The sequence below is a fragment of the Lissotriton vulgaris genome, chromosome 2_1, assembly GCF_964263255.1.
Source record: "Lissotriton vulgaris chromosome 2_1, aLisVul1.2, whole genome shotgun sequence".
Taxonomy (NCBI): domain Eukaryota; kingdom Metazoa; phylum Chordata; class Amphibia; order Caudata; family Salamandridae; genus Lissotriton; species Lissotriton vulgaris.
This window is the reverse complement of record NC_141687.1, coordinates 1,452,068,706-1,452,093,169: the sequence shown is the minus strand read 5'-3', so window position 1 is coordinate 1,452,093,169 and position 24,464 is coordinate 1,452,068,706. Positions and strand designations below refer to the sequence as shown.

General features: G+C 40.2%; 1 protein-coding gene across 2 annotated transcripts in view; it reads left to right on the top strand.

Annotated features, from left to right (window-relative positions):
* Positions 1–24,464, top strand: part of LOC147732744 (ficolin-2-like) — a 589,146-nt gene that overhangs the window by 113,357 nt on the left and 451,325 nt on the right. For both annotated transcript variants that reach the window (XM_086957310.1, XM_086957309.1), the window contains exon 4: positions 17,479–17,517. In XM_086957310.1, the coding sequence (XP_086813436.1) occupies positions 17,479–17,517 (39 nt within the window). The remainder of the gene's footprint in view (positions 1–17,478; positions 17,518–24,464) is intronic.

Sequence of the window (24,464 nt, the reverse complement as noted above, 5' to 3'; positions counted from 1 at the left end):
TATATACCTACTGGCGAGACGCCAGTAGGTAATATATATATATATATATATATATATATATATATATTTACATTTACATTTACATTTACATTTACATTTACATTTATATATATATATATATATATATTTTTCAATGAAAAAACCATAGGTTATAGACCATATATAGTTAGGAATTAGCATTTACAAAACCTTGAAAATTCACTGAAAAAACCATAGGTTATAGTCCATATATAGTTAGGGATTAGCATTTTAAAAACCTTATTTTACTCACACAAAACCATTGAAATTCGCATATATAGTTAGTTGCACTAACTATATATCGCGCACCCGCAATCCACTGCTGATGATGTCACATATTACATCATTCATGACATGGTCAGTGACATCACTGATGACATCACTGAAGACATCACTGATGACAAATAAAATGACATCACTGATGACAACATCCAGTGACTGTATGTTTCTGTAAAGTTAAAATATGTCTTACATATTGAAGAATGAGTGGATGTATAAATGTCTGGATGAAGGATTTAGTAGGTGCATGACTGATTGTATGAGAGAGTGATTAAATGTGTCTCACTGAGTACATGGGTTAGTGATTAAACTGTCTTAATTTATGCATCATTATGTCTGTTGTTCTGTAAACTGCTGCATGTGTTGATCAGTAGCTATATGAGTAACTATATGGGTAATTGATTGGTTGCCCAAGTATTTGTATGGGAGAGTGAGTGTGTGTGTGGGGGTGGCTGGGAGGTGTGTGACTCTTTGCATAGATGTGTGAACAGTTGATTCACTAGATGTATGGGTTCAAAACTGCATGTGGAAACAGCTGTATGGGTGGTTGACTGTGTGCATGAGTGTATTGGTGAGTGAATGGATATCTCAGTGCTACATGTTAAAATAAGTACATATGTAAAACACAGTACATGTGAACGTTGACATATATAAATAACAGTGCATAAGAGCCAGTGAATGTGTGAGTGGCTGTATGGATCATTGTGAACTTGTATCAGGGATTGTATAAGAGAGTAAATATGTGTTAGAATATGTTTCAATAAGTAAGGTGTGTATGACTGTATAGTTGAGGAAATAGAGGTGTGATTGATTCTTTGCATGACTGACTAGGTGTATGAGTAACTCCATGGATGAATGACAATCTGTGAGTGTCTGTTTACACTGAGTGTATCTAAGGTTATATCAGAGTCTGTAGAGGTTCATCGTATTAACTCATGAATGATGTCATCAGTGATGTTGTCAGTGATGTCATTTGAGATGTAATCAGTGATGTCACTGACCATGTCATGAATGATGTAATATGTGACATCATCAGCAGTGGATTGCGGGTGCGCGATATATAGTTAGTGCAACTAACTATATATGCGAATTTCAATGGTTTTGTGTGAGTAAAATAAGGTTTTTAAAATGCTAATCCCTAACTATATATGGTCTATAACCTATGGTTTTTTCAGTGAATTTTCAAGGTTTTGTAAATGCTAATTCCTAACTATATATGGTCTATAACCTATGTTTTTTTCATTGAGTTTCAACGGTTTTTTATTAGCAAATATCAAAAGCTGTAAAATGTATTCTCCTTTTAATCAAAAAATATATTTTATATGTTTTTAATATAATATTTTTATGTAAATATTTTTTTTTAATTATTTTTTTTGTTTCGCTACCGGTCCGCGTACCGGGTAGCTTCCCGTTAGCTCAATTTGTTGCCGCAACCCGGTCTGCGAACCGGTAAACGTTCCGTTAGCGCAACTGCCACGTTAGAAAACAACAAGGTGACGCGTTGCGTAAGCGCGACGTATCGCGTTGCCGCGTAATGCCCGGAAGCGTCCTGGAACGCGAACCGAGGCGCGAAGTGCAGCACCCCGGAAGCGCTCCGGGTGCGTAGCGGGACGCGTAACGTAAGCGTAACAGGTCATGTGACTTGAAAATAACACTTTTTATTGGTTCATTTCACTTTTGGTTTCCTAATGATGTAAGGCTAGGTCATGTGACCTAAAAATAACACTTTTCATTGGTTTAGAACATTTTATTTCCCCAAATGATGAAAGCCCCCACCTTTTTTTCTCACTCTGACTTTCAACTTTGTGAGAGGAAGACCTATTTTGATTATTGAAAGATGGCTTCAATAGTAGCTGCAGCTGGAGGACCCCCACCACCACCACCACCTCCTAGGAAGGAAGGACCACCTCCCCAGTTCATTCCCAACCCTGAGAAAGAGGAGGAAGAAGAGGAACAGGATGTACATGAGAGAGTATTCTTGCCAGAACAGCCCCGGAAATCCCACCACAAGGACAATTTCATTTGGCAGTTTTTTACATTTCCTGAAGGCCAAAAAAAGGTCAATGCCTGTCATGTAACATGCCTGATCTGTAAAGAAGTTCTGTCCCGAGGCACAAATAAAAAGTATAGCTTCGGGAACTATACTATGCATCGCCACATGCAAAGGTGGCATCCAATAAATTACAGTGTGGCTGAGGTTCGTAAACTCCGTGAAAACCCACCAACTCCTGTGGCCACCACCTCAACACAGGAAAGTCTTTCGGGACCAGAGGCAAGGGAGACGGTCCCCAGTATTCAGACAAATTTTGCACACATCAAGCTAGTGTGTATATATTGTGGGAGATTACTTTGTTACGGCGAAATGAGTATAAACTTAATGAACAGAGCATATGAAAATCACAAGTGCTCAAAACGCCCCAAAAAGTGATTTTTTTTTGCTCCTGTTAAGCCGTTTCTAATGCCTGTTTTTCGTTCTTCCCCCTCAAAAAAAACATTTTTTTTTTAAATTGTTCAAAAAATACAAAACAAATAAAAAATGTTCAGAAAAATAATAAAAAAATATAAAACAACAAAAACAATAAAAAAAAGTTATTTTCAGAACTACCTCCCATTTATAAAAAATTGCTAAAATGTTTAGCACTCTTGCATTCTCTTTTTTTTTTGATTCGCTTCCTGGTTCGCGCCCCGGTACGCGAACAGGAAGCGAACCAAAAAAAAAATGAAAAAAAAATAGTGTATATAAGGGAAGGAGACAGAGAGAATAATGTTAAAAGAAAGACAGCTAGAGGGAGTAACACAGAGATACTGTATAATAGATAATTATACAAAGAAAAGTTGTAAGAGGGAAAAATTGAGAAAAAGAAAATAGAAAAAGAAGTGAAAGAAAAAAAGAGTGTAGCAGAATAATAAACAAGAGTTACTTGGAGAATGTGAATGAATCTTCAAATTAAAAAGAAAGAGAGTAAAGGATGTGGAATAAGAAGTAGGGATAAAACCGGACTAAAACAACAACCCTGAGGAAAGGTGTTAAAAAAAAAGAGAGTAAAAGGAAATAGGATTAAAACAAGGTGTATCATAGTGAATAAGATTAAAACATGTGGAATGACAGAGAGAAAAAAAAGAAAGAAGAAAAGAAGAAGTGATAGAAAAAGAATAATTGAAGCAGCAAAAAAATGAAAATAAGATAGTGTGCATGAACTACAGAGAGAAAGCATAAAGAACAACTTGTAAAAGAGTGAAGAAACAGTGACAGTTTGTGTTACAGAAACGGACTGAGTGAAAAGTAGTGAGGAACTGTGAGAACAGAGGGACTGACAAAAGGAGTGGAAGGAGTAGAGTAAGTAAGTAATTGAAAAGGAATGAGGGAAAAAGCAAAGGAAGGAAACTGAGGGTTAAGGAAATAAAGCAGTGGAAGTAATAGAAGTTGAATGTGATAGAGATGTAAGGGAAAAAGTACTAAATACTTACTTTATAGTTGTTGTTAACTCCATCACTTATAATTTTTTTACTTTCAATCTGCGAAAGAAAGAACAAAAATTTGAAAAATATTAAATAATAAATAAGGTAGTAAAAGATAAGTGAGCATGAGACAAGATGAGTACAAATTTAAAATCACAATACAAAATATAGAATTAATTATACATGTTAAATGGTTTATTTTTGCTGTTCTCAGAATATATCAAATTTCACTAAAAACAGTGAGTTGAAGGTATTCATCATATAACAGCGGGGAAAAGAAAACACAATCAAAATGATTGTGTTTAAAAAACCCATATAATATAACAAATCAGAAATCAGAACTCATCAAAAGTACACTTACTTTCCATGACGTCGAATGATATGCGATGAGCAGCTTATACTCTGTTGTGCTCTAAAAAATCTGTGCCCGCCACTTTCTGAAAGAAAAGCTCTTTCTTTCTGAGTAATATGTTAGAAACAATAAATGACTTTTTGCTCTCTACCACACTTCTCCTCACGGCCAAATCGTGTTAGAGCCAGTTTAATCTCTTCGAATTCCTCAAAGCAAATACCGTCATTTTCTTTTTCCCCGACTTTAAAAAAAAACTTCCAAAATCACTTTTACAATCTTGTACTAATAATATCTCCCCTTCTAGTTTACTCATGTTTCACATTTCCTATAACATTGATACCACTTACTATGAGGCACACTTACACTACCTCTATGACTTTTCCAATGTTTTCATTCTCTTGATCTCAGTTACTAACAAAGCAATTTTAAACAACAGAGTAAATCATATCAACTCTTTGAATCATTATAGAGCAGTTATGTATCTCAATGACTACTTTACATTGTTATTTATTATGATCACTCTAATTCACAAAGCAATTTAAAACAGCAGACTAAAATTTATCAACTGCTCCAATCTTCGTAGGCCACTTTCCTTCCCTAAAATTTTGGTTTTAAAAACACTAGGTAAGAATTTTTTAAGTCAAACGGTAAACGTTTTTTGAAAGTTAAAACAGAATCATTGCCGAATGACCAGCCATTTCCAGATTTTAAATAAGCTGTGTAATGTCCTGAAGTTGTTGAAGGACCGTCATGATATATAATTGCTGCAGTTACAAAAGTCCTTCCTGATATTGACAACTGCGAAGCCACAATTTCTTTTATTAAAGTTGTCAATTTAGTTCCATCAGACCTACATCGTTGGAACATTAAAATGACATACTGGCCATAACTTCGTATAAATAATGTAGACAGCATTGCAGACTTACATTGGCTACACTCCATGTTTTGATCGGCTGCTTTTACTAGCTTATTAAAGGATACTGATTTACTGTCAGGCAAAGTTAAATATATAAATCTTTCTGAGTCTACACTAGTAGTACCTGATAGCCTACAGTTCTCGCAGTCATGCTGCCATTGATAAGAACGGCCAAACAGATAATCTACATCTACACCTTCATCTTGCAAAACATCAAGCATATACATTAAAAACTCCTGACAATCCTCTTGAATATTTTGAGAGAATTGAGTTTGACCTGAACATTTGTCTAAGAGATTTCGAATTTCAGATACACTTTCTATTTTTCTTCTATCAGTGCTACATTTCTCTAACACAGAATTTAACAAATAGCAAAATCTTTGATCTGAATTGACCACAATCTGTTCTTTTAATGTTTCTAGAGAAAAGACAACAATAACCACTACATTAGCATAGCAGTTGACACCAGAACTATTTTCAAATTGAAAACCAACAACATCTTGAACAGCATCCATTTTCTTTTTGCTTACAATTTCGGGTTCATCGACTTTTCATGTTTTTGCTAGAACCTCCCTACTATTGGTCACATTAGTTTGTTTCCGGCCTACCACAAGTTTTTCAAACAAAGGATATTGAGGCAAATATGGCGCATACTCTCTTCTTAACCTATTGTATTCCTTAACACAATCTAGATCTGCACAAATATTTGTCTCATCACACTCAATCAAGTACAATCCAGATAAAGTTCTGACTCGTGATAATGCCACACAAGCCATACCCTCCTTGAACACAGAACTACCAATATTCACCAAAGCACTGTCTACACTTAAACCTTGTGATTTATGGATTGTCACCGCATATGCCAAGCAAACAGGAAACTGCTTACGGCGAACATATAAGTCTTTAACAAGCAAAAACGTAGCAGAGCAACGACCAATTTGCTGTACATCCTCAATGCCATCAAATTTAATTTTTATAAATTCAATTCCATCTTTATTTCTGTATTTCTCAAAATCAACAACATTACTCATTGATCCATTTACCAGACCTCTTTCAATATTTAAATTCCTTCTCAAAATGATACGGCAATTTAAGCACACATTCAGAGTCTTTTCAAAACCCGCAGTTTTAGATATAGTCTTCTCTAATGAATCCAATTTATATTTCAAATTTTCAGACAAAATAATTGTTGCTCCCATTTTTTTTTTTTTTAAATATATTTTTATTGCAGGAATTAGCCAAAATTACATGTCGGACCAGCAATACAGTTACAGGAATAGAATAGTAGACACTTCCGATCCCCCATGAGAAAACGTCATGGGTACACAGCCATTCAGCCCACAACCCAAGGGTCGGGCGGCGAACACAGGTGGGGATCTGGTAGAAGGTCGAAGCTGGTCCGGATAATCCCACGGGCTTCATCTGCTTTTCTAGATCAACCTACCAAAAGGGCAAAAGAAACTCCCCCCCAACAGCCCAATGATTCAACTTATTCCCCCCCCAACCCCGCCATCAGTGTGTAGTAGTGTGTGTAGGAAGAGCCTATGGGAAAAAACCCCAGATGACTATATTCATATCTCTATCGTGAACGGTTATCGGGACTCAGATTGTGCTGCATCTTCACCCTCGGAATCGCTGGAAGCGCAATAATCTCTAAGGGCCTGCACTAATGTCTCCCATTCCAGTGCTGATTCTAGCGCTCTCTCGTTGTGCTGCCGCCTAGCCAATTGGTATCGCAGAGTGCTCTCCCCCCGCAGAGCATTTCAGAAGTTCGCTGTGCCACCTAACTCCCGTCGGACCAACTCTTGCCTTCCAATTCCTGGTCACCTCCCGTTTAGCGAGGATAAGCCCCAAATCAATAAATTTACTCGAAAGTTTATTTTTGGGGGTATGCGGGAACCAGTGTAAGAGCCCCACCGCCGCGTCGACCGATAAAGATCTCCCCGTTACCCTATTCAGAGTATCCTCTATCACAAGCCAATAGGAGGACAGCGCCAGGCAGGACCACAACATATGAAGGAGGTCCGCCTCAGGCGCTCGGCACCTGGGGCACTCTGCTGAATCCGTGGCGAAGTACTGCTGAATCTTCGCCGGGGTCAAATAGGCTCTGTGGAGTATGTAAAAATGAACTAGTTGGAATCGGGCATGACGTACGCCCTTCCAGGCTCGGCGCATGAGTTGTGACCAGGTCGTCTCCGGTATCTCTTTCCCTATGTCGGCCTCCCAACGGGTCCGCAGAGTGGCGAGGGGGGTTAATCCCTCGTTAACCAGTCTGCTATACAGGCACGTGACTGTCTTGATCGTCCCCGCGGACATCATAACATACTGGCACACCGGAGACGTAGGCGGTTCCTCTAACCCACTTTTCCAGTGCGCCTGAATCGCTCGGACCAGAGCCGTGTGCAAGAGGAAGTCGCCTCGGCGAACATCGAAACGGTCTAGGATCTCTTGGAAGGGCAGTAACACCCCGTCCTCATAAAGGTCCCCCACCATAATTGTTGCTCCCATATGCTCAATTCTGTCAATAGCTTCCAGTTTCACTATGTCTTGGTTTTCTAAATTCAACATTTTGTTGTTGAAGATGGAACATTCTTGCAGAGTTGGCATCAAACATATCCCAGATTTCTTCTCAGTAATTTTCTGAAAAATATTCTCTGGCAGAACGTCTTCATCTGGATACAAATTTGACAATAATCGTGCATGTAAAGCTTCCTTCCCATGCACAGTCACTTTTCCAATTCTAACATCTTGTAGAATATTCTTATAATCTTCATCCTTCGCCTGATGCATATTTTCACGCAGTTCAGCATAATTGAAGTTTAACCATATATTGACGTTGCCAATGCTCCCTAGGCACTTCCTGGTATCTTCATGCGTAAGTAGTTTAAACACTGGTTGTCCTTTCACTGGTGTCAGCTGCAGAAGATCACCGAAAACAATGATGTGTTTGCCACCAAATAACACATCATACTCTGTTTTAAGAACTTCTTGCATTCTCAAATGCACAAAGGCAAGCATGACATTGGAAATCATGCTTACTTCATCAATGATAAGAAGTTTAATCTTCTTTAGGACTCTTGAAACTTCACAACAAGCATCTCCAGATAACTTGTGGTATTGTAATTTGTTATCATGCTCCACTGGCAGCATCAGTAGACTATGCAAAGTAATACCTTTAATGTTATGTGCTGCCAGACCAGTTGGAGCGGTGACAACACAAGACAGCGATGACTCAGTCCTTTTCTGCAAATAACATGAAATTGCTTTAATGAGGAAACTTTTTCCAGTTCCTGCTTCTGCACTCACGTACAGTCGGACAGGCTTCAACGACGTACATGAGCACTCTTTCTTCTCATGACTTAATCCATGATCAATTTGGTTGGTAACTTCGTCATATATTTTCCTCTGCTCAACGTTGAGTTGTCTTTCCAAATCTTCTAAGTTAACCGCATCTTCCTGAACATGTGCCCTGGCTCTTTCCACTTCAATCATGGCAGTGGCAGCTTCATTTTCGATAATGGGTCCTCCTAGTGGATCCTGACTCAATGAAGTGGAACTCTGACTATCCTGAGTACTGTCTCTAGCAATCTCGGCTGCAATTGTTGCTTTTTGCTCGATTTCTGCATTCAACATTTCTAGATATTTTGGAAAAACAGGACATTCTATGGACTCCTTGGCTGCATTGAAAGAATCTTCATAACAGAGGAAATCTCCAAGCAGTTCCTCTTCTGCACGCCAAGGCTTGAAAAGTTGCAAAAGAGCTAAATAGAAAAACTCTTTTCTTTCAGGAGATTCGCAATTCAATTTTCGATGATTAACCAAATTGGCATTTTCTTTGCTTGACCAGACCTCCCTCACTTCCAATTACAGCATACACTCCTTTATCAATATCTTCTTTGATGTTCCTCTTGAATATGTAATTTTGTAGAACCTCATACAGACAAACATTCTCGAGATGACTGCTTCTATTTGGATAATATGTATCCAACATGTTGGTCTTCAAAATATCTGTACTATTTGGTTCCTTCTCCGCCAAATACTCAATTTCCCGTACAGGTTTCAGAACTCGATTACGTGTTGCAGCAAGACCAAGACTCACCCAAATTATACTCCTAGATTTGGCATAGAGACTTGCTGAAGATAACCGATCAGAACATTCATATGCTCTGATTTCTCGATGCGACAACATCTTTAGACTGAAACTGTACAACTTCTTACTGAGGCTCTTTTCATGTGAAATGTCATCCCACATATCCTTCAGTTCTGTCTTTTCTTTTTTTGTGATATAAGACGTCACATACCGAGCCACAGCCATACAGTTGTCAGCCACAAACTGTATATCCATGTTAGCATTCCACATGGACAAAATCACTGGGTTGTAGTCGTTGATGTACTTGGACTCTTCGTTTCTTTTTAAATTGTATGTATTTTTGGGTGATTTCCTCGTCACATTATGTCGCAGCGAAGACATCAAATTGTTCACTCTTCCTTCAGATATCACTGATCGTGGATACCCAAAACGACATTTTGTATAGAACTTGTTCTTGTTTCTGAATTTACGACGACAGTACTTTCCACAACGATGGTTTTGAAAGCGTAAAACTTGTTCTCTTAAAATTTTGTCTTCCTTTGTCTTTGGAACAGCACATGTAGAATACTGTTCTATGAAACTCATCACTAAGTCATCCGGATCTGTTCCAAATTTTGGTGCATCTTTGATCCATAGCAGCATATGTATATGAGGAGCACCTCTTGCTTGATACTCCTTTCTCCAGAAAAAATCCAACACCTCTCCAAGAGGTGGATTTTTCTTGTTCGTAATGAAAGACATCATAGCTTCAAATCTATGATTGAAGTACCTGCATACATTGACTGGATCCAAAGAGCACAGTTCTCCGGGTGTCTTGAATTCGATATTTTCAATGTTACCATTTGCCTCTCGTAGAAATTCAAGTAAGTCTTCCCAGCCATACTTGGCACAGCTGAGAGTGAGGAACCATGTGGGAGTTCCTAAGTTCCTCAGCATACATTTTAAGTCACCATGACGACGGTACCAATACTCATTAGTACCACGCTGACATGCCATCAGATTAATCAGGTGAGAATCCAAAATACTGTCTTTCACATTGACTTTATCCATAAACTCCCTTGCTGTTAAAATATTTTGCAGCTGTACACCACTTTTCAGGATGTGGTTCACTGGATAAGACAGTCCAGACAGATCACTTTCATACAGTAGATGAAACAAATAGGGAATGCATTGACGAAACCTAGGATCTTCTGCATACAATCGCAAAGTCCGCTATTCAGAAGCAGGAATTTGATCAGGTCGCTCATCATATCTTCCTCCTCGACCTGTTGGAAATAACTGTGGGAAACACCGAGCTTCCAAACTTTCCTCCCAAACATTAATGGGACTCCCTTTCGCTTGTTTCATTTGAAACAACTCAATAGCATTCCCCATGACTTCTTTAGAATGCAAAGGATGAACACTATAATGTTCATATATTTCTTCATTTTTAGAGGCATCTACTTTCTCTATTTGTCCAGTACACAAATCGCTGTCCTCTTCTTCACTTAGTTCGTCTTTTGCAACACATACATTCTTGTAGTACTCATTGTTTTTCATCAAATACAACGTTGCCTTTTTGACTTTCCTAACATCCACTAAATCTTGCCAGATTTTCTTACTCTTTGTCGGAACCCCATTAACTAGGATAACCAGAGGTTCCTCTTCCACTTTGTCTACACCAATTGTATCAATATTTTTCTTCAAATCCAGAGGCAAATAAACCACTCTTCTCTTTAATCCTCTCTGTAAATCTGAAGGAGACAATTTCCCTGTCTTAGGCTCCATTCGAACAATAGCCTGAAAAGGATGGACACTTTGAATCAAAATAGATTCATAAGTATTTAAATCCCTCAGTTCAGAAGGAATGTCAACCAATTCCATATTATTATGAACCGCTCTAGCAGGCATTCGGTTTTGATTTAATTTGTTAAAACAATAAGTACACATACGTTGATCTGATCCCAAATCAAAACGATTTTCTACCATCAAGTATGTTGCAAAATCCTTCCATTCACTATTGTTCACCATTTCACATTTTGTATATAAATCCACTAACTTAGTCTGATTCTTATAATAAGTCCGTCGACAACACACACAAGTGAAATTAGGCCTCTCACTTGATTTCACCATAAACGTGGAAATTTCCTTGTGAAACTTATCTGTACTGAAAATCTGTACACTCTCTTCCACATTACCTTCTTCTACTGGGTCAATTTCAACATTGTTCTCTTTACCAGCAAAGTAACAAAACTCAATTTCTTCACAAATATTCTTCACATCTCCTTCAGAACCATGCAAAAGAGCAGTGCTTAATTGTTTAAGCATAATTGCTGGACTCTTAGCATAATACAACATTCTAACTAATTTTCTCACTTTATTATGATGCACTGCTAGCATCCTGAAATGATGAAAAACACTCTTGCATACTCTCCTGGAAAGACAAGCCAGTGAATGACCATGCAAACCTGTCACTTCTCTCACTCTGCAAGAATCTAATTCTTGCAACAACTTTATTTTCTGTTTTAAACTTTTCTTATTAAATGTCCGTACAAAATCACAAAGCAAATTGATGGAATCCTGTTGCACACTGCAAATAGAACTACACTTCCAGGTGTACACTGGTCCCTTAGGACGTCTCCCTAAATCTTCATTACCTAACACCTCTTCAGCCTCTGTTGACACAAGTTTTTATTTTTCAACCGGACAACCATCTTTCACCTCATAAGCTCGACCACTGGTGTCAACTGCATGCACCAAATCATTATCCTGGAAATAACTCTCCTCATTAAAAAATGCCTCACAACTTGAACTATGCATCCATTCTCCTGAAAAAACTTCACAAAAATTAGTCCGATTAACTGTTCTCTTCCATCTACTATTTGATTTGAAATCAAAAATTGTCTTGTTTAGTTTCCTAATTCTATTGATTATCAAAATAAATAACTTTTGCTTAATTTCGAAAGCCTGATCAATAATTTTCTCTACATTTTTCTTTCTCTTATAAAAAGCCACTTTCTGTTGACCTTTCTTAATATTTTTTAACAAATTGCCAATTATCCTGTTGCGGAACATTCGTCTACGAATGTCTCTAAACAGATTTTTCCTTCTACTACCATGCACAGAGTTATCTCCTGCTCTAGCAGTTACATTTTTGAGGGGCCTTTCCTTCCCGTTTAAATTGGCTCTCTTCTTCTGAACTAAAACATGTTCTCTAGTGATACTTTTTCATCTGCAAATGTTTCTTAAAAAAGATTTTGTTGTCTTACCCTGGAATTTTTTTGGTGACTTCACAAGTTTTTATTGTAGAGGACTGCTGCAAATGTTTACCAAGGTGGGGTGTAAGTCGCTTTGCTTCTTTCATTTTTCTTTGCCTTGAGGGCATGTTTGAATTTTTCAGAAGATCTTGAGTTGAATCTGTGGTAAATGTATTAAAAAAATGTTATTAAATACTATTACCAAACAGTAAATCAATAACAGTAAGCAAACAATTAACACACTAGATGTCAATTCTACCTATGGTAATTTAGCAGCATAGACAGAATATGTACTGCTAGAGTTTCATAGCCAGTATGGGACATATTTACAAAGCCTTTGAGCCATTTTAAGTCAAAAAACACATTTTAAAAACACATCAAGTGAGTAAATTTTTTTCCCTGATTCATGGGGAAGTGACTTAAAATGCCCTAACACACATGAGGGCGTATTTACAAGGCCCTTGCACCACTTTTGCGTCACTTTTAACATGGGGAAAATGACGTGAAAGTGGCTCAAAGTCCTTATAAATATGCCCCATGCTGACTATGAAACTCTAGCAGTACATATCAAGAAACCTAAATAACTTCAAGAAACGTTTTTAAACACATCAAGTAAGTAAATGATTCACCCAGATTCATGGGGAAGTGACTTAAAATGCCCTTACACACATGAGGGCGTATTTACAAGGCACTTACACCACTTTTACGTCACTTTTAACATGGGGAAAATGTCGTGAAAGTGGCTCAAAGTCCTTGTAAATATGCCCCATGCTGGCTATGAAACTCTAGCAATACATATCAAGAAACTTAATTGACTTGAAGAAACGTTTTTAAACACATCAAGTAACCAAATTATTCTCCCTGATTCATGGGGCAAGTGACTTAAACTGGCCTAACACACATGAGGGCGTATTTACAAGGCCCTTGCACCACTTGTGCGTCACTTTTAACATGGGGAAAATAACGTGAAAGTGGCTCAAAGTCCTTCTATATATGCCCCATGCTGGCTATAAAACTCTAACAGTACATAACAAGAAACCTAAATGACTTCAAGAAACATTTCCAAACACATCAAGTAAGCAAATTATTCTCCCTGATTCATGGAGAAGTGACTTAAAATGCCCTAACACACATGAGGGCGTATTTACAAGGACCTTGCACCGCTTGTGCGTCACTTTTAACATGGGGAAAATAACGTGAAAGTGGCTCAAAGTCCTTATAAATATGCCCCATGCTGACTATGAAACTCTAGCAGTACATATCAAGAAACATCAATGACTTGAAGAAACGTTTTTAAACACATCAAGTAAGCAAATTATTCTCCCCCCTTCATGGGGAAGTGACTTAAAATGCCCTAACACACATAAGGGCGTATTTACAAGGCATACTAGTCTCTATCTAAATTAAATGAATGTTTTCTCTCCTTAGCAAATGCTTTTTGAATTTCAAAACGGTCTCAGACACACACCAATTTTTCTTTAGCAGAGCAAAGGGTATACACTCCAGAGGCTGCAACCAGATTATTCTCCCAGATTCATGGAGAAGTGACTTAAAATGCCCTAACACACATGAGGGCGTATTTACAAGGCCCTTGCACCACTTGTGCGTCACTTTTAACATGTGGAAAATAACGTGAAAGTGGCTCAAAGTCCTTATAAATATGCCCCATGCTGACTATGAAACTCTAGCAGTACATATCAAGAAACATAAATGACTTCAAGAAACGTTTTTATACACATCAAGTAAGGAAATTATTCTCCCTGAATCATGGGGCAAGTGAAATATTTGTTTAAAGAAGCAGACACCATTTTTTCCTCCTCTTAAATTTAAAAAGCATTGCTTTTCCTTAAAAACGATTTTCAAGTCATAATTTGAAAACACAGCACAGCTCCTATGTACAAGCACACCCTGTCAGTACTAATACTTCACATTATCTCCAATTACAATTTCTCAAAAAAGCAAAATCTTTTTGTAAAACACTTGACACAAAGCAACATTTTGAATACACAACTTTCTTCCTAATTTTCTCCCTAAAGCATACTAGTCTCTATCTAAATTAAATGATTTTTTTCTCACCTTAGCAAATGCTTTTTCAATTTCAAAACAGTCTCAGACACACACCAATTTTTCTTTAGCAGAGCAAAGGGTATGCACTCCAGAGGCTCCAACCAACAATGGCACAGAAGTGCTGTAATTCATCACACATATCTCTTATATCACCCAATCAAAACTCTTCCCTCACTTTTTTCAAATCAACACCCTTCCCCCCTCTGCCCTTTCTGCCTTTTTTCCATAGCAACTACCTCCTGAAAGACCTCTCATGTTTACAAGTTCACACAACAATGTTTCAAATGAACTCTGAACTCTCAGTACACCTGCTTATCCAGTGCAATGTTTCTTAAAATGATTTTTTCTTAACCATTCGAATTACATCTTTCAAAGAATACATCCATGCACCCTAACTTTCTGTTTTCAGCAATCAAAATCCACCAATCACTGCTAGTGAATCATTAGCACTGAAACTCCATAGTTTTTTTCATTACAAACTCCTACTGTTTCAACTGCCATTTCATTCCCACACTTCATCTGACTGCAGCAGAACCTCCTCTCACCATGTTTTCTGTCTGGATTCTTGGACATAGCTACATCCACTGGGCTCACAGGTATGCTGATAACAGAAATTTACACAACCTCAATTTACAAAATGTGGAAATCTAATGGATTGGCCAGAGAGGATTGAAATGTCACCAATTGATACCATTGATGAAAACCTTTTTGCATTTGCCAAACCCTGACCTCATAATAGTGCACTGTGGAGGAAATGATTCGGGCACTTTGACTGGAGTAGGTCTGGAAATGCTTTTAAAGGACACCTTTGAGCAATTGATGGCACTTTTTCCTCAAACTGCCTTGGTATATTCCAATATATGCCAAAGACAGAAATGGAGGTGGTCCAATCAATTTTGTCCACAAATTGAGAAAGCGAGGAAGCATGTAAATAAGTCTGTTTCAGCTTACATGAGAGACCATGGAATGGGCTCCATCTACAACAATAACTTGCGTTACTACATGCAAGATATCTACAGAGGAGATGGTGTGCACTTCTTAGATGAGGGGAACAGAGTTTTCATCCAGAATTTAAGACTGTGTATTGGTACATACTTATAAGTACCTACATCTTCCACAGACCCAAAAGCTCTTTTCAGAGCTACCCTAACTATGATCACTCTAAATACATTTAAAATGTAACTTTTTTCACTAATTTTTATGATTTACGCTTTCCGGAGCGCTACCCGGTTCGCGCACCGGGCGCTAACCGCGTGAAAATTTGATTTTCTTTTTCTTTTTTGGGCATATATGGGCCTCCTCATCCACCCTCACAAAACCTAGGGGGTCAGGATATGTCTCCCTTGCCCCCTTTTACACAATCCCAGCATTGTTTATCATCCATCTTGTGTCCAAATTAGACCTTAACGCAAGATGGCGGATTCCCGTTACGCTAACGGTAAGCTACCCGGTTCGCATACCGGGTAGCGCTACAGCGGCAAAAAATTGATTTTTTTTTTTTTTTTTTGCCCTCGGGGCCCTTTAAAAGCCCCCACATCAATCCTAGGGGGTCAGGAGAGGTCTACCTTGCCCCCTTTCAATCTTCTCCCCCTTCGTTTATTTCCACCTCTTGTCTCTCGATCCTACCGAGAGACAAGATGGCGGCCGCTCCGAACTGTTGAGAATGTTCACAGAGACCGGGGAGCCAATCAGCTTCTCCACGCAAAGTTCCGTTACGCGTCTGGTACGCGAACCGGGGCGCTAACCGGGACGCTGTCACAGATATATATATTTTTTTGAACATTAATTTCTCAAAATCCACTGGAGCACATTTCTTGAGACCTAGCAAAGGCACATCGGGCTACCAGTCCCTACAATTTTGCCAAGTTTCATAGAAATCCATTCAGCCGTTCGAGCTAAAAGTGAGTCCAACCGCCCTATGGAATTTAACATAGGGAAAACACTTTTTGGGACCCCCCTTTTTTCTCGGCCCCCGCTTGACGACCCCCCCCCCAAACTTTCAGGGGACGCTCAGAAACAAAATGTGCCATTTTCCTGAAAATATCAGCCAATTCCGTCCATCAACGCCAAAGTTATTCAACATAGAATTTTCTGAAATCCCTATTCAAAAAAATCCTAACTATATATATATATATCAACTATAATCCTTTTCCACCATGAAAAGAGAAATCCAGCCTCACTAGTAGGCTTGTATTTTTGAAAATCGATATTTATTAGGCAAATGCAAACATATACGTGCTTGACCTGCTTCGGTCTTGGTCTTGTGGATTTCTCTTTTCATGGTGGAAAAGGATTATTGTTGCCATATTGAGTGGTGGCGACCGCTGAACTAGCCCTGACTCGTGAGGTGAGACGTCCACATCACATGTCGTCATTTGCTATATATATAAGTATTACCTATGGCTTTAAGGACTAAAAGTCCCAGCATGTGTACAGTATATGCACTCAGCGTGACCCACTGGGGGTCAAGACAAATTGAAATTGCATGCAGCAAATCAGTAATTAAAGCCCATCAGTAAACACTTGCATTAAAGCTGCCTAAGAATAAGAGGCGTCAAGCCTCGAACGCGTCAGGCAAATTGAAGAAAGACAACCAAATTTAGACGTTGGTTTCCACTTTTAATTATCATCGGGTGTTGAGTGCGCTTTTGGGCCATTGTTGGAAAAAATAAATAAATATATATATATGTGTGTGTGTGTGTGCATGTACTTTCAAGGTATGTAGATGTGGAGTTAGGAATGGAAAACCAATGCTTCCATGGGCTCTATTTTCAGTAGTACAACCAAAACAAACACAAATGAATTGACCCATTCACACACCTGTAAATACAAAGCTAGTCAAACACATGCAAAGAGGGAAGCACACATACTGCACAAACACACCCACACACACACACAGGCACACACAAACACACACAAACACATGACTCAAACAGTCTCCATTTTTTGGTTTTTCATTGCTGGAGGGCCATTGCAAACATACACACATGGGGTTGCTGTTCCCAAAGATGTCTTTTGTTCTTTTATTCAGAATGAAACCTATTTTTTATTTCCTCTTCAGGTGACACCCCTGATGTGGCATCCATCCTGTGTCAGATGGGTAAGCATTTACCTTTTTACCTTTAACAATAGGTATTTTACAAATATGTGGCTATACATATACATATATATGTAACATAGTAATGGGTAAAGTGTGCAAATACCTGTTAGCAAGTCTTGGCGCTAGGAACAAGAGAGGGTACCAAATAAGACAAGATGTTTATGAGTGAATAGTCAGATTTTCAGTAGCTTTGGTTAGAAGTGTTGTGAATAAAAAGGAGAAGAGTGTTTTGTGGTGGATTTGTACTTTCAATAAAGCATCATACATGCGCTCTATTAATCAAGTTTGCCCCCACACATACATCTATATATCCACCCCTTGACTTATTCTTGCACTCATTTACATACCCATCTACAACAAAACCCAAACAAAGTCAACAAGCTCTTGCAAGATACAGTAAAACAATACAAAGGAAAGATTCTGCCATCTCAATTCGGCGAGCATATGCATAAAATAAAAAAATAACAAAATAATTCAACACGGCTGCGGCTGGCCATCTTGAAATAGTATTTTCCATAGTATATCATAGTTTTAAAGTTCCAAAATGACGGACATGGTTATAGCAAACTGCCGGCCTTCTTAGCACAGTAAAGCAATCATACACTTTACATAATACTATTCCATGGTGGCCTTAATAAAGCATCATAGTGGGAGGCTATGGCATGGTATAACCTACTTAGAACTCTTAGAGGGAGTTTGCATGAGCTGTTTGAATGCTCCGTCATACACGCAGGCAAACCCCTAATGAAAGACACTCTATGGGACCACTGCCAACTCTCACTAAAGCTTTAAAAAAAAGATTTTTTTTAAAAAATGGTCTACTTCCTTAAGGAGTTTCATTTTTTAAAAGCAATCCCAGGGATAGTGGTCTGCTGACCCTTGCAGGCCACCATCCCTGTGATTTTGGCAATCGAAAGTGAGCTGCAATTTTTGACCAACCAAATGACTATGAATAAGTAGGGGTTAGCGAAATATTCTGTTCCACTGGCGGAATTGGTGGAATTTTAGCCAATCTGCATTGCTCTTGTAATGCAGAGTTCTGGCCAAATTCTGCCAATCTTTCCTCACACGCGACTCCAGAAGGGCAAGTTGGTGAGTGAATTTTGGTGTTCCCTATTGCGATTTCCAGTCACTAGGAGGACATCAAATGAGATTTTTTTAATGCGGGCATTCGTGAAATCGATGTCAGAAGGCTGTCACTCAAGTAGAAAATGCACTCCAGCAGAAACAAAATCAACTTGAGTAGTTGCGCCCTTCACTTGGTGCCATTCACGCTGATTTTTCAGCACAGAACATGCTAAATCACAGCATGGGAAGCGCAGCATGTCTAATTCCGTTCATTGGCAGCAGTCTGAGGTGTCTCACAGTTTTTATATAACTCTGCGGAATTCCTCTGAGTCACATTCCACAAGTTCCACTCAGCCTATGCAATTACTCTTTTTTGAGGATCAATCTATTAATTATTACCTAGGTTAGTTCATAAAATAAGATTGTGGTAGGACAAAGACTGGTCACAAATTTCAAGAAATGGGGTTATTAGTTTTGGGGTTTAAGTACCCAACCCAAGTTAGAATCGTAATCATGTCAGTGTCAGCGACTAAAGACACTAAATAAGCCTGATCTCAACCCCCTGATAGCAATGGAACAGAGCAGATAAGGTTAACTTAAAGAAATGTGTAAAGAGAGTACTAAAACAGTAATTGAGTTGAAATGCAAAACAATAAAAAATCACAAAACAAATTAGAAGAAAGTAACATTTAATAAGCAAATTTGACAACAATTCAACAAGGGAAACTTGAAATCTGAATTATTTGAAAGTTTTAAGTAGAAATAGTCCTAAGAAGCCCAAAGTGCCAATGTTAGTTTTTGGTTGGGGGTAGATCAGGAGCAAGCCGCAATTTGACGCTGACCGTGATGGAGCGTGGGGCAGTTACACTAAAAAGGTTTGTCCTGACCAATGATTTCACCTTGTGACTTTAGTCTTTCAAGTCCTAATCCACCACAGGAGTACAAGCACCACAGGACCTCAGGAAAGGCACTTAGAGACTTACAGAGTGGCAGGTGCAGTCCAGTCCGGGTCCAGTTGCCAATGATCAACTGGGTAGTGGCTCGGAAAGGACCCTCGGAGCTGGTTTTATCCCAGTACCTTGAAGAGGAGGTCAGCCTTATGACCATTTGAGTCCACTTATTTGCTCTGGTACACAAGAGAAGAGCTGGCCCAGTTTGCCAGGCTCTTCTCAGGTTTCAGGCTGAAGAATTGGGCTCGGAGGGCTGGGTGTGTGTGTGGAGCTTGTACTATGGTAATCCTTGTGTCCTCCCACATCTAACACTAAAATACAGTTTTAAGCAGTTCCTCTACCCCCAACAAACTCAGAGGCGGCAGTCTGGTAAAATCATCTAACCAGCGGGTGGCCTCTACCCTCTAAAACAATGACATTCAGTCCATCAAGGGAAGGAGGGACCCTTCTGTTATGTTAAATCACACCCCATAAATGCCACCCTCACGCACCTACTCCATGCTCCAGTTATTGGCCTTCTGCACAGCTGTTCTATGGGATAAACCTTAGCGGAGGAGCCGCCACTGAGGATGCCCCGTCTCAACCAACCTCCCAATGACCCCCAAGCACACTACTTTCATGTAGATTGCAGGTTGTTTGTTGTTTCTAATTAAAGGCAAAACATGTTTCACTAGTTCTGGACCTCTGTGCGATGGTGCTATTGGAAAGTACACGAACTGCTAGTGCTCTCCCTATATTCAGGCTGTTGTTTTAAGGTCCCCCGCCTTCTGCGCCGGGAGAACCTGCCAGCACCAGGCACTGAGTACACCTGCTCTCATGGGTTCTGAGAATAACTTTATTGCAAGGTCGTCTTTCTCTAAAGGAGGTGTAAAGTGATGAACATGTTAAAGGCTGCTATTGAGAAGAATCTATGCACCTCCGTTGCAGTGATCTGCTTGCTGTCACTAAAAAAATACAATGTGCTACTCTATGTATTTAAGACAATGGTTTTATGTAGTATCTCTCACTCTAATTTCATAAAATGACCATTTCCTCAAAGACTCACTAAGGTAACGTCATTTGTTTTTAAAATGCTTTCTATTTGAGTTCAAAGTTTACAAATGGTGAAAAGTGCATTGGACTAACTCATGTGCAGTGTATGTGTATAGGCATGTGTATTTACATGCTGAGAGAGGAAAGTGTGAGGGGGTACTTGCCATTTTCGCCTACAGTAGCAAAACCTCTATGGCTAGCCCTGGCCGCAGCACCCCAGTATCTCTGCTTGGACCCTCTGGTGAACAGAACCATAGTTATGTAATAGCTTGAGTCTCAGAGCTACAGCAGAGGGGCTCCTGCTAATTTTAATATTTTTATTCTGCACTTGTAATGTTTTAGAAATTGTTCTAATCTTTGGCAAAACTGTTTTAAAACCTTGTTTTCTTACCTTGCTCCCGCACTTTGCACTGGGCCGGTCCCCGTTCCACCGCAGCTGAGCGCTGTTTGTGTGGAGGGACGAGGCTCCGCCCCCCAACACCATTCACTTCCGGTTGGGGGCTGCATTAAGTCAGCATGTGTGTCCGGCTGCGCAGTGGACGCACGCAGCGGGCGCGCCAAAGGCAAGCCTGTCTGCGCCCGTCCGCAACCGGACCGTGCCCAGCGCCAGCCATGCTGCCTGTGTGGCTAACCAAACAAAGGTAATTTAATGTCCCAGACATAAGTTGATGGCTTTAAAGGCTAAACCTTGCTCCACAGCTCACAAGTGCAACTTGATTCTTGATCAGCCTATAAACCCGTGTCTGGAGTGCAATTGGGTGCCAGATGAGATCGGTAAGACCAGAGCCCCTAGTGATCCAATAACTACTACACGAACGCAGAGAGACTCTAGGGACAACATTAGGGCAGGTCTAATAAACTGTAGATCCCTGTCTAAACACGCAGATGATCTCTGGATACTTCTGGCTGAGGGGGAGTTTGAGATCCTATTTCTCATAGAAACATGGTTGAAAGATAATGCTCTCAACGCCGTGGCTCTCGCCATCCCGGCGGGCTTTGAAATTTGCTGTGCAAATAGACAAGGAGTAAAAAGTGGAGTACAGATTATCTTGAAAGACACCTGGCAGATTTCATGCTCTGCACTAGCTAATATGGGTGGGGTGGAAGGTCTTAGTTTTTGTATTAAAACTCATCCTACAATCTCCTTCGCAGGCCTATTAATATATAGACCTCCTGACTGCTTAACCCCTATCCACGAAGATCTCTGCAATTATATTGCGCAGAAATCTCTTTTCTTCTCCTATTTCATGGCACTGGGGGATTTTAATGTTCATGGTGATGACCCCTCCTGCACTCAAGCCAGGCAAGTAGTGTCCCTCCTTGAGGGGGCCAACCTCTCCCTATCCACTAATCTCTCGACACACAAAGCAGGGCATATCCTGGATCTCGTTTTCTCTAATATACCATCTCTAAAAAGCAAAACCCCAAGACAGCTGGTGTGGTCCGACCACTTCCTTGTCCCTTTCTCCTTTAAACTGGCTAAATCCCATCCTGCAGATAGCTCCCGCTATTTCGTGAAAAGAAATTGGAAAAAACTGGCTGCTGAATTCTTGGACCCTACACTGCTGACCAGCTAACCTGCCAACTCTGGGGACCCAAACTCTGACTCCGTGACCCTTCATAAGTGGATCGCGGAGGCAGTGGAGGTCACTGCCCCAGCAAAAATAATGAAATCCTTGAGTGAATCGCCCTCCGCCCCCTGGTTTTCAGAGAAGCTGAGAAGCATGAAAAATAGATGCAAGCAGCTGAAGAGACACTGGAGAGTGAATTACGACAGCGCTGCTAAATATGCATTCAAAATATCTCTAAAAGAATTGCACAAGTCTATGAAGAAAGCCAGGAAAGATTATATAGCTAACTGTATTGGGGAGGCTGATAAACCTGATAAAGTTATTTTTAAGGTTGTTAATTCTTTCCTTAAACCCTGTGAGTTGTTGATTGACATTCAACCCTCAGCTGCACTATGTGAGGAATTATAACAGTTCTTCGATAAGAAAATCCGGAAGATTTACAACTTATTTTCGGCCGCAGTTGAAAAGGTTAAACCTGATTTACTGATAAGGAAAAATCCCAGAACTCTCCTCTCTAATTTCACTCTGACAACGCAGAAGGAAGCCCTGGCGGCCATTCAGAGCTGTAAGTCAGGATCACCGGAGAAAATTGTGGAAGGAGCTAGCTAACTCATCCTCTCAGGCTAGTTCAGAAATTTGGAACACCTCCTTGTCCGAAGGCATTTTTCCAGATTTATGGAAGCATGCAACGCTACTACCCCTCAAGAAGAAATCTAATGTTGACTCGAGTGAGCTCAATAGTTATAGACCAATTTTTCTATTGGCTGCATCTGCAAAAATGCCGGAAAAATAGTGCAGAAACAGCTGGCTAGCTTTATTGAGAGCCACAACATCCTGCATTATACACAATCAGGGGTCCGCACAGGATTCAGCACGGAAACCGCACTAATAGAGGTGGCGGATTCAGTCAGGATGGAGTTGGATTCAGGGGCATCAGCTATGCTGGTGCTCCTGGATCTCTCTGCAAAAACAATTGATGGACGGAATGTTGCACATTGGCAAAACATTCACCCCCAGTCACAGATCTGGGTTTAATCCATTGTTATTTTGCTCACCACACCACCCCAGTTCAGACATCGCCATATGCAAATCCGTCTTGACCCAGTCGCTCATGGGAATAGTCCAGCCCGAACTGCCAAGCCATGTCTTCCCTGGACCGGAATCAAGCATCCTAGGACTGGCTTCTGGCTATCAGCCGTCATCAGCCAGGATAGCTTCATTCCAGTGGCATAGGGAGCACTGGGCTCACGTCTGAGCATACCCGTCCCACTTGGGGTGACAAATGCAAAAACAACAATTGATGGACGGAATGTTGCACAATGACAAAACATTCACCCCCAGTCACAGATCTGGGTTTAATCCGTCGTTATTTTGCTCACCACACCACCCCAGTTCAGCCATATGCAAATCAGTCTTGACCCTGTGCCTCATGGGAACAGTCCAGCCCGATCTGCCAAGCCATGTCTTCCCTGGACCGGAATCAAGCATCCTCTCTGCAGCATTTGATATGGTGGACCACTCCATCCTGGCCCAGCGCCTTCAGGATCTGGGGATTGAGAGCACAGCCCTGCGGTTGCTTAAATCTTTCCTCTGTGGATGTACGCAGAGGGTGGCACTTCAACCCCATCAGTCCAAACACAAGCCCCTATGGTATGGGTCCCTCAAGGGTCAGCCCTGAGCACACTGCTTTTTAACATTTATTTGGCGCCTTTATTTTCAGTGATTGCCAACTGGGGTGTGAAGGCGATCTCGTACACCGACGACACCCAGCTGGTATTTCCTTTTAAAGATTTTTCAAGTGCCTCTTTCCTGAATTTTAAGAGTTGCTTAAAAGACATAGCACAATGGATGAATAACAACAAACTCAAGTTAAATGCTGAAAAAAACGGAGGCAACAACCAACCTCCCTCTGCGGATCTTTGGTGGCCGGAGGAAATGGGTTGTCCCCCCCTCCCCCACAGGATGCGCAAAAAACCTGGGCTTAAAATGGCAGGTGGATCTATCTCTCTCTGGTCAAATTCAGCAGGTGACAGGTGCTTGCTTTGGTAGTATGAAGAATCTGCGCAAAGTCTTGCACCTTCTCCCAGAAAACTACCGTCGCTCCATAGTTCATGCCACAGTGACCTCTCGCCTGGATTAGGCGAATGCCCTTTATCTAGGACTTCAAGCCTACCAGATAAAGAAACTGCAGCTGGTCCAAAATGCGGCCGCTAGATTGCTCAAACATGTCCCATTCAAGCAACATATCTTTCCGCACCTCAAAGAATTGCATTGGTTGCCGGTCACCAACAGAATAATGTTCAAGGCCCTTACCTTAGCCTTTCGG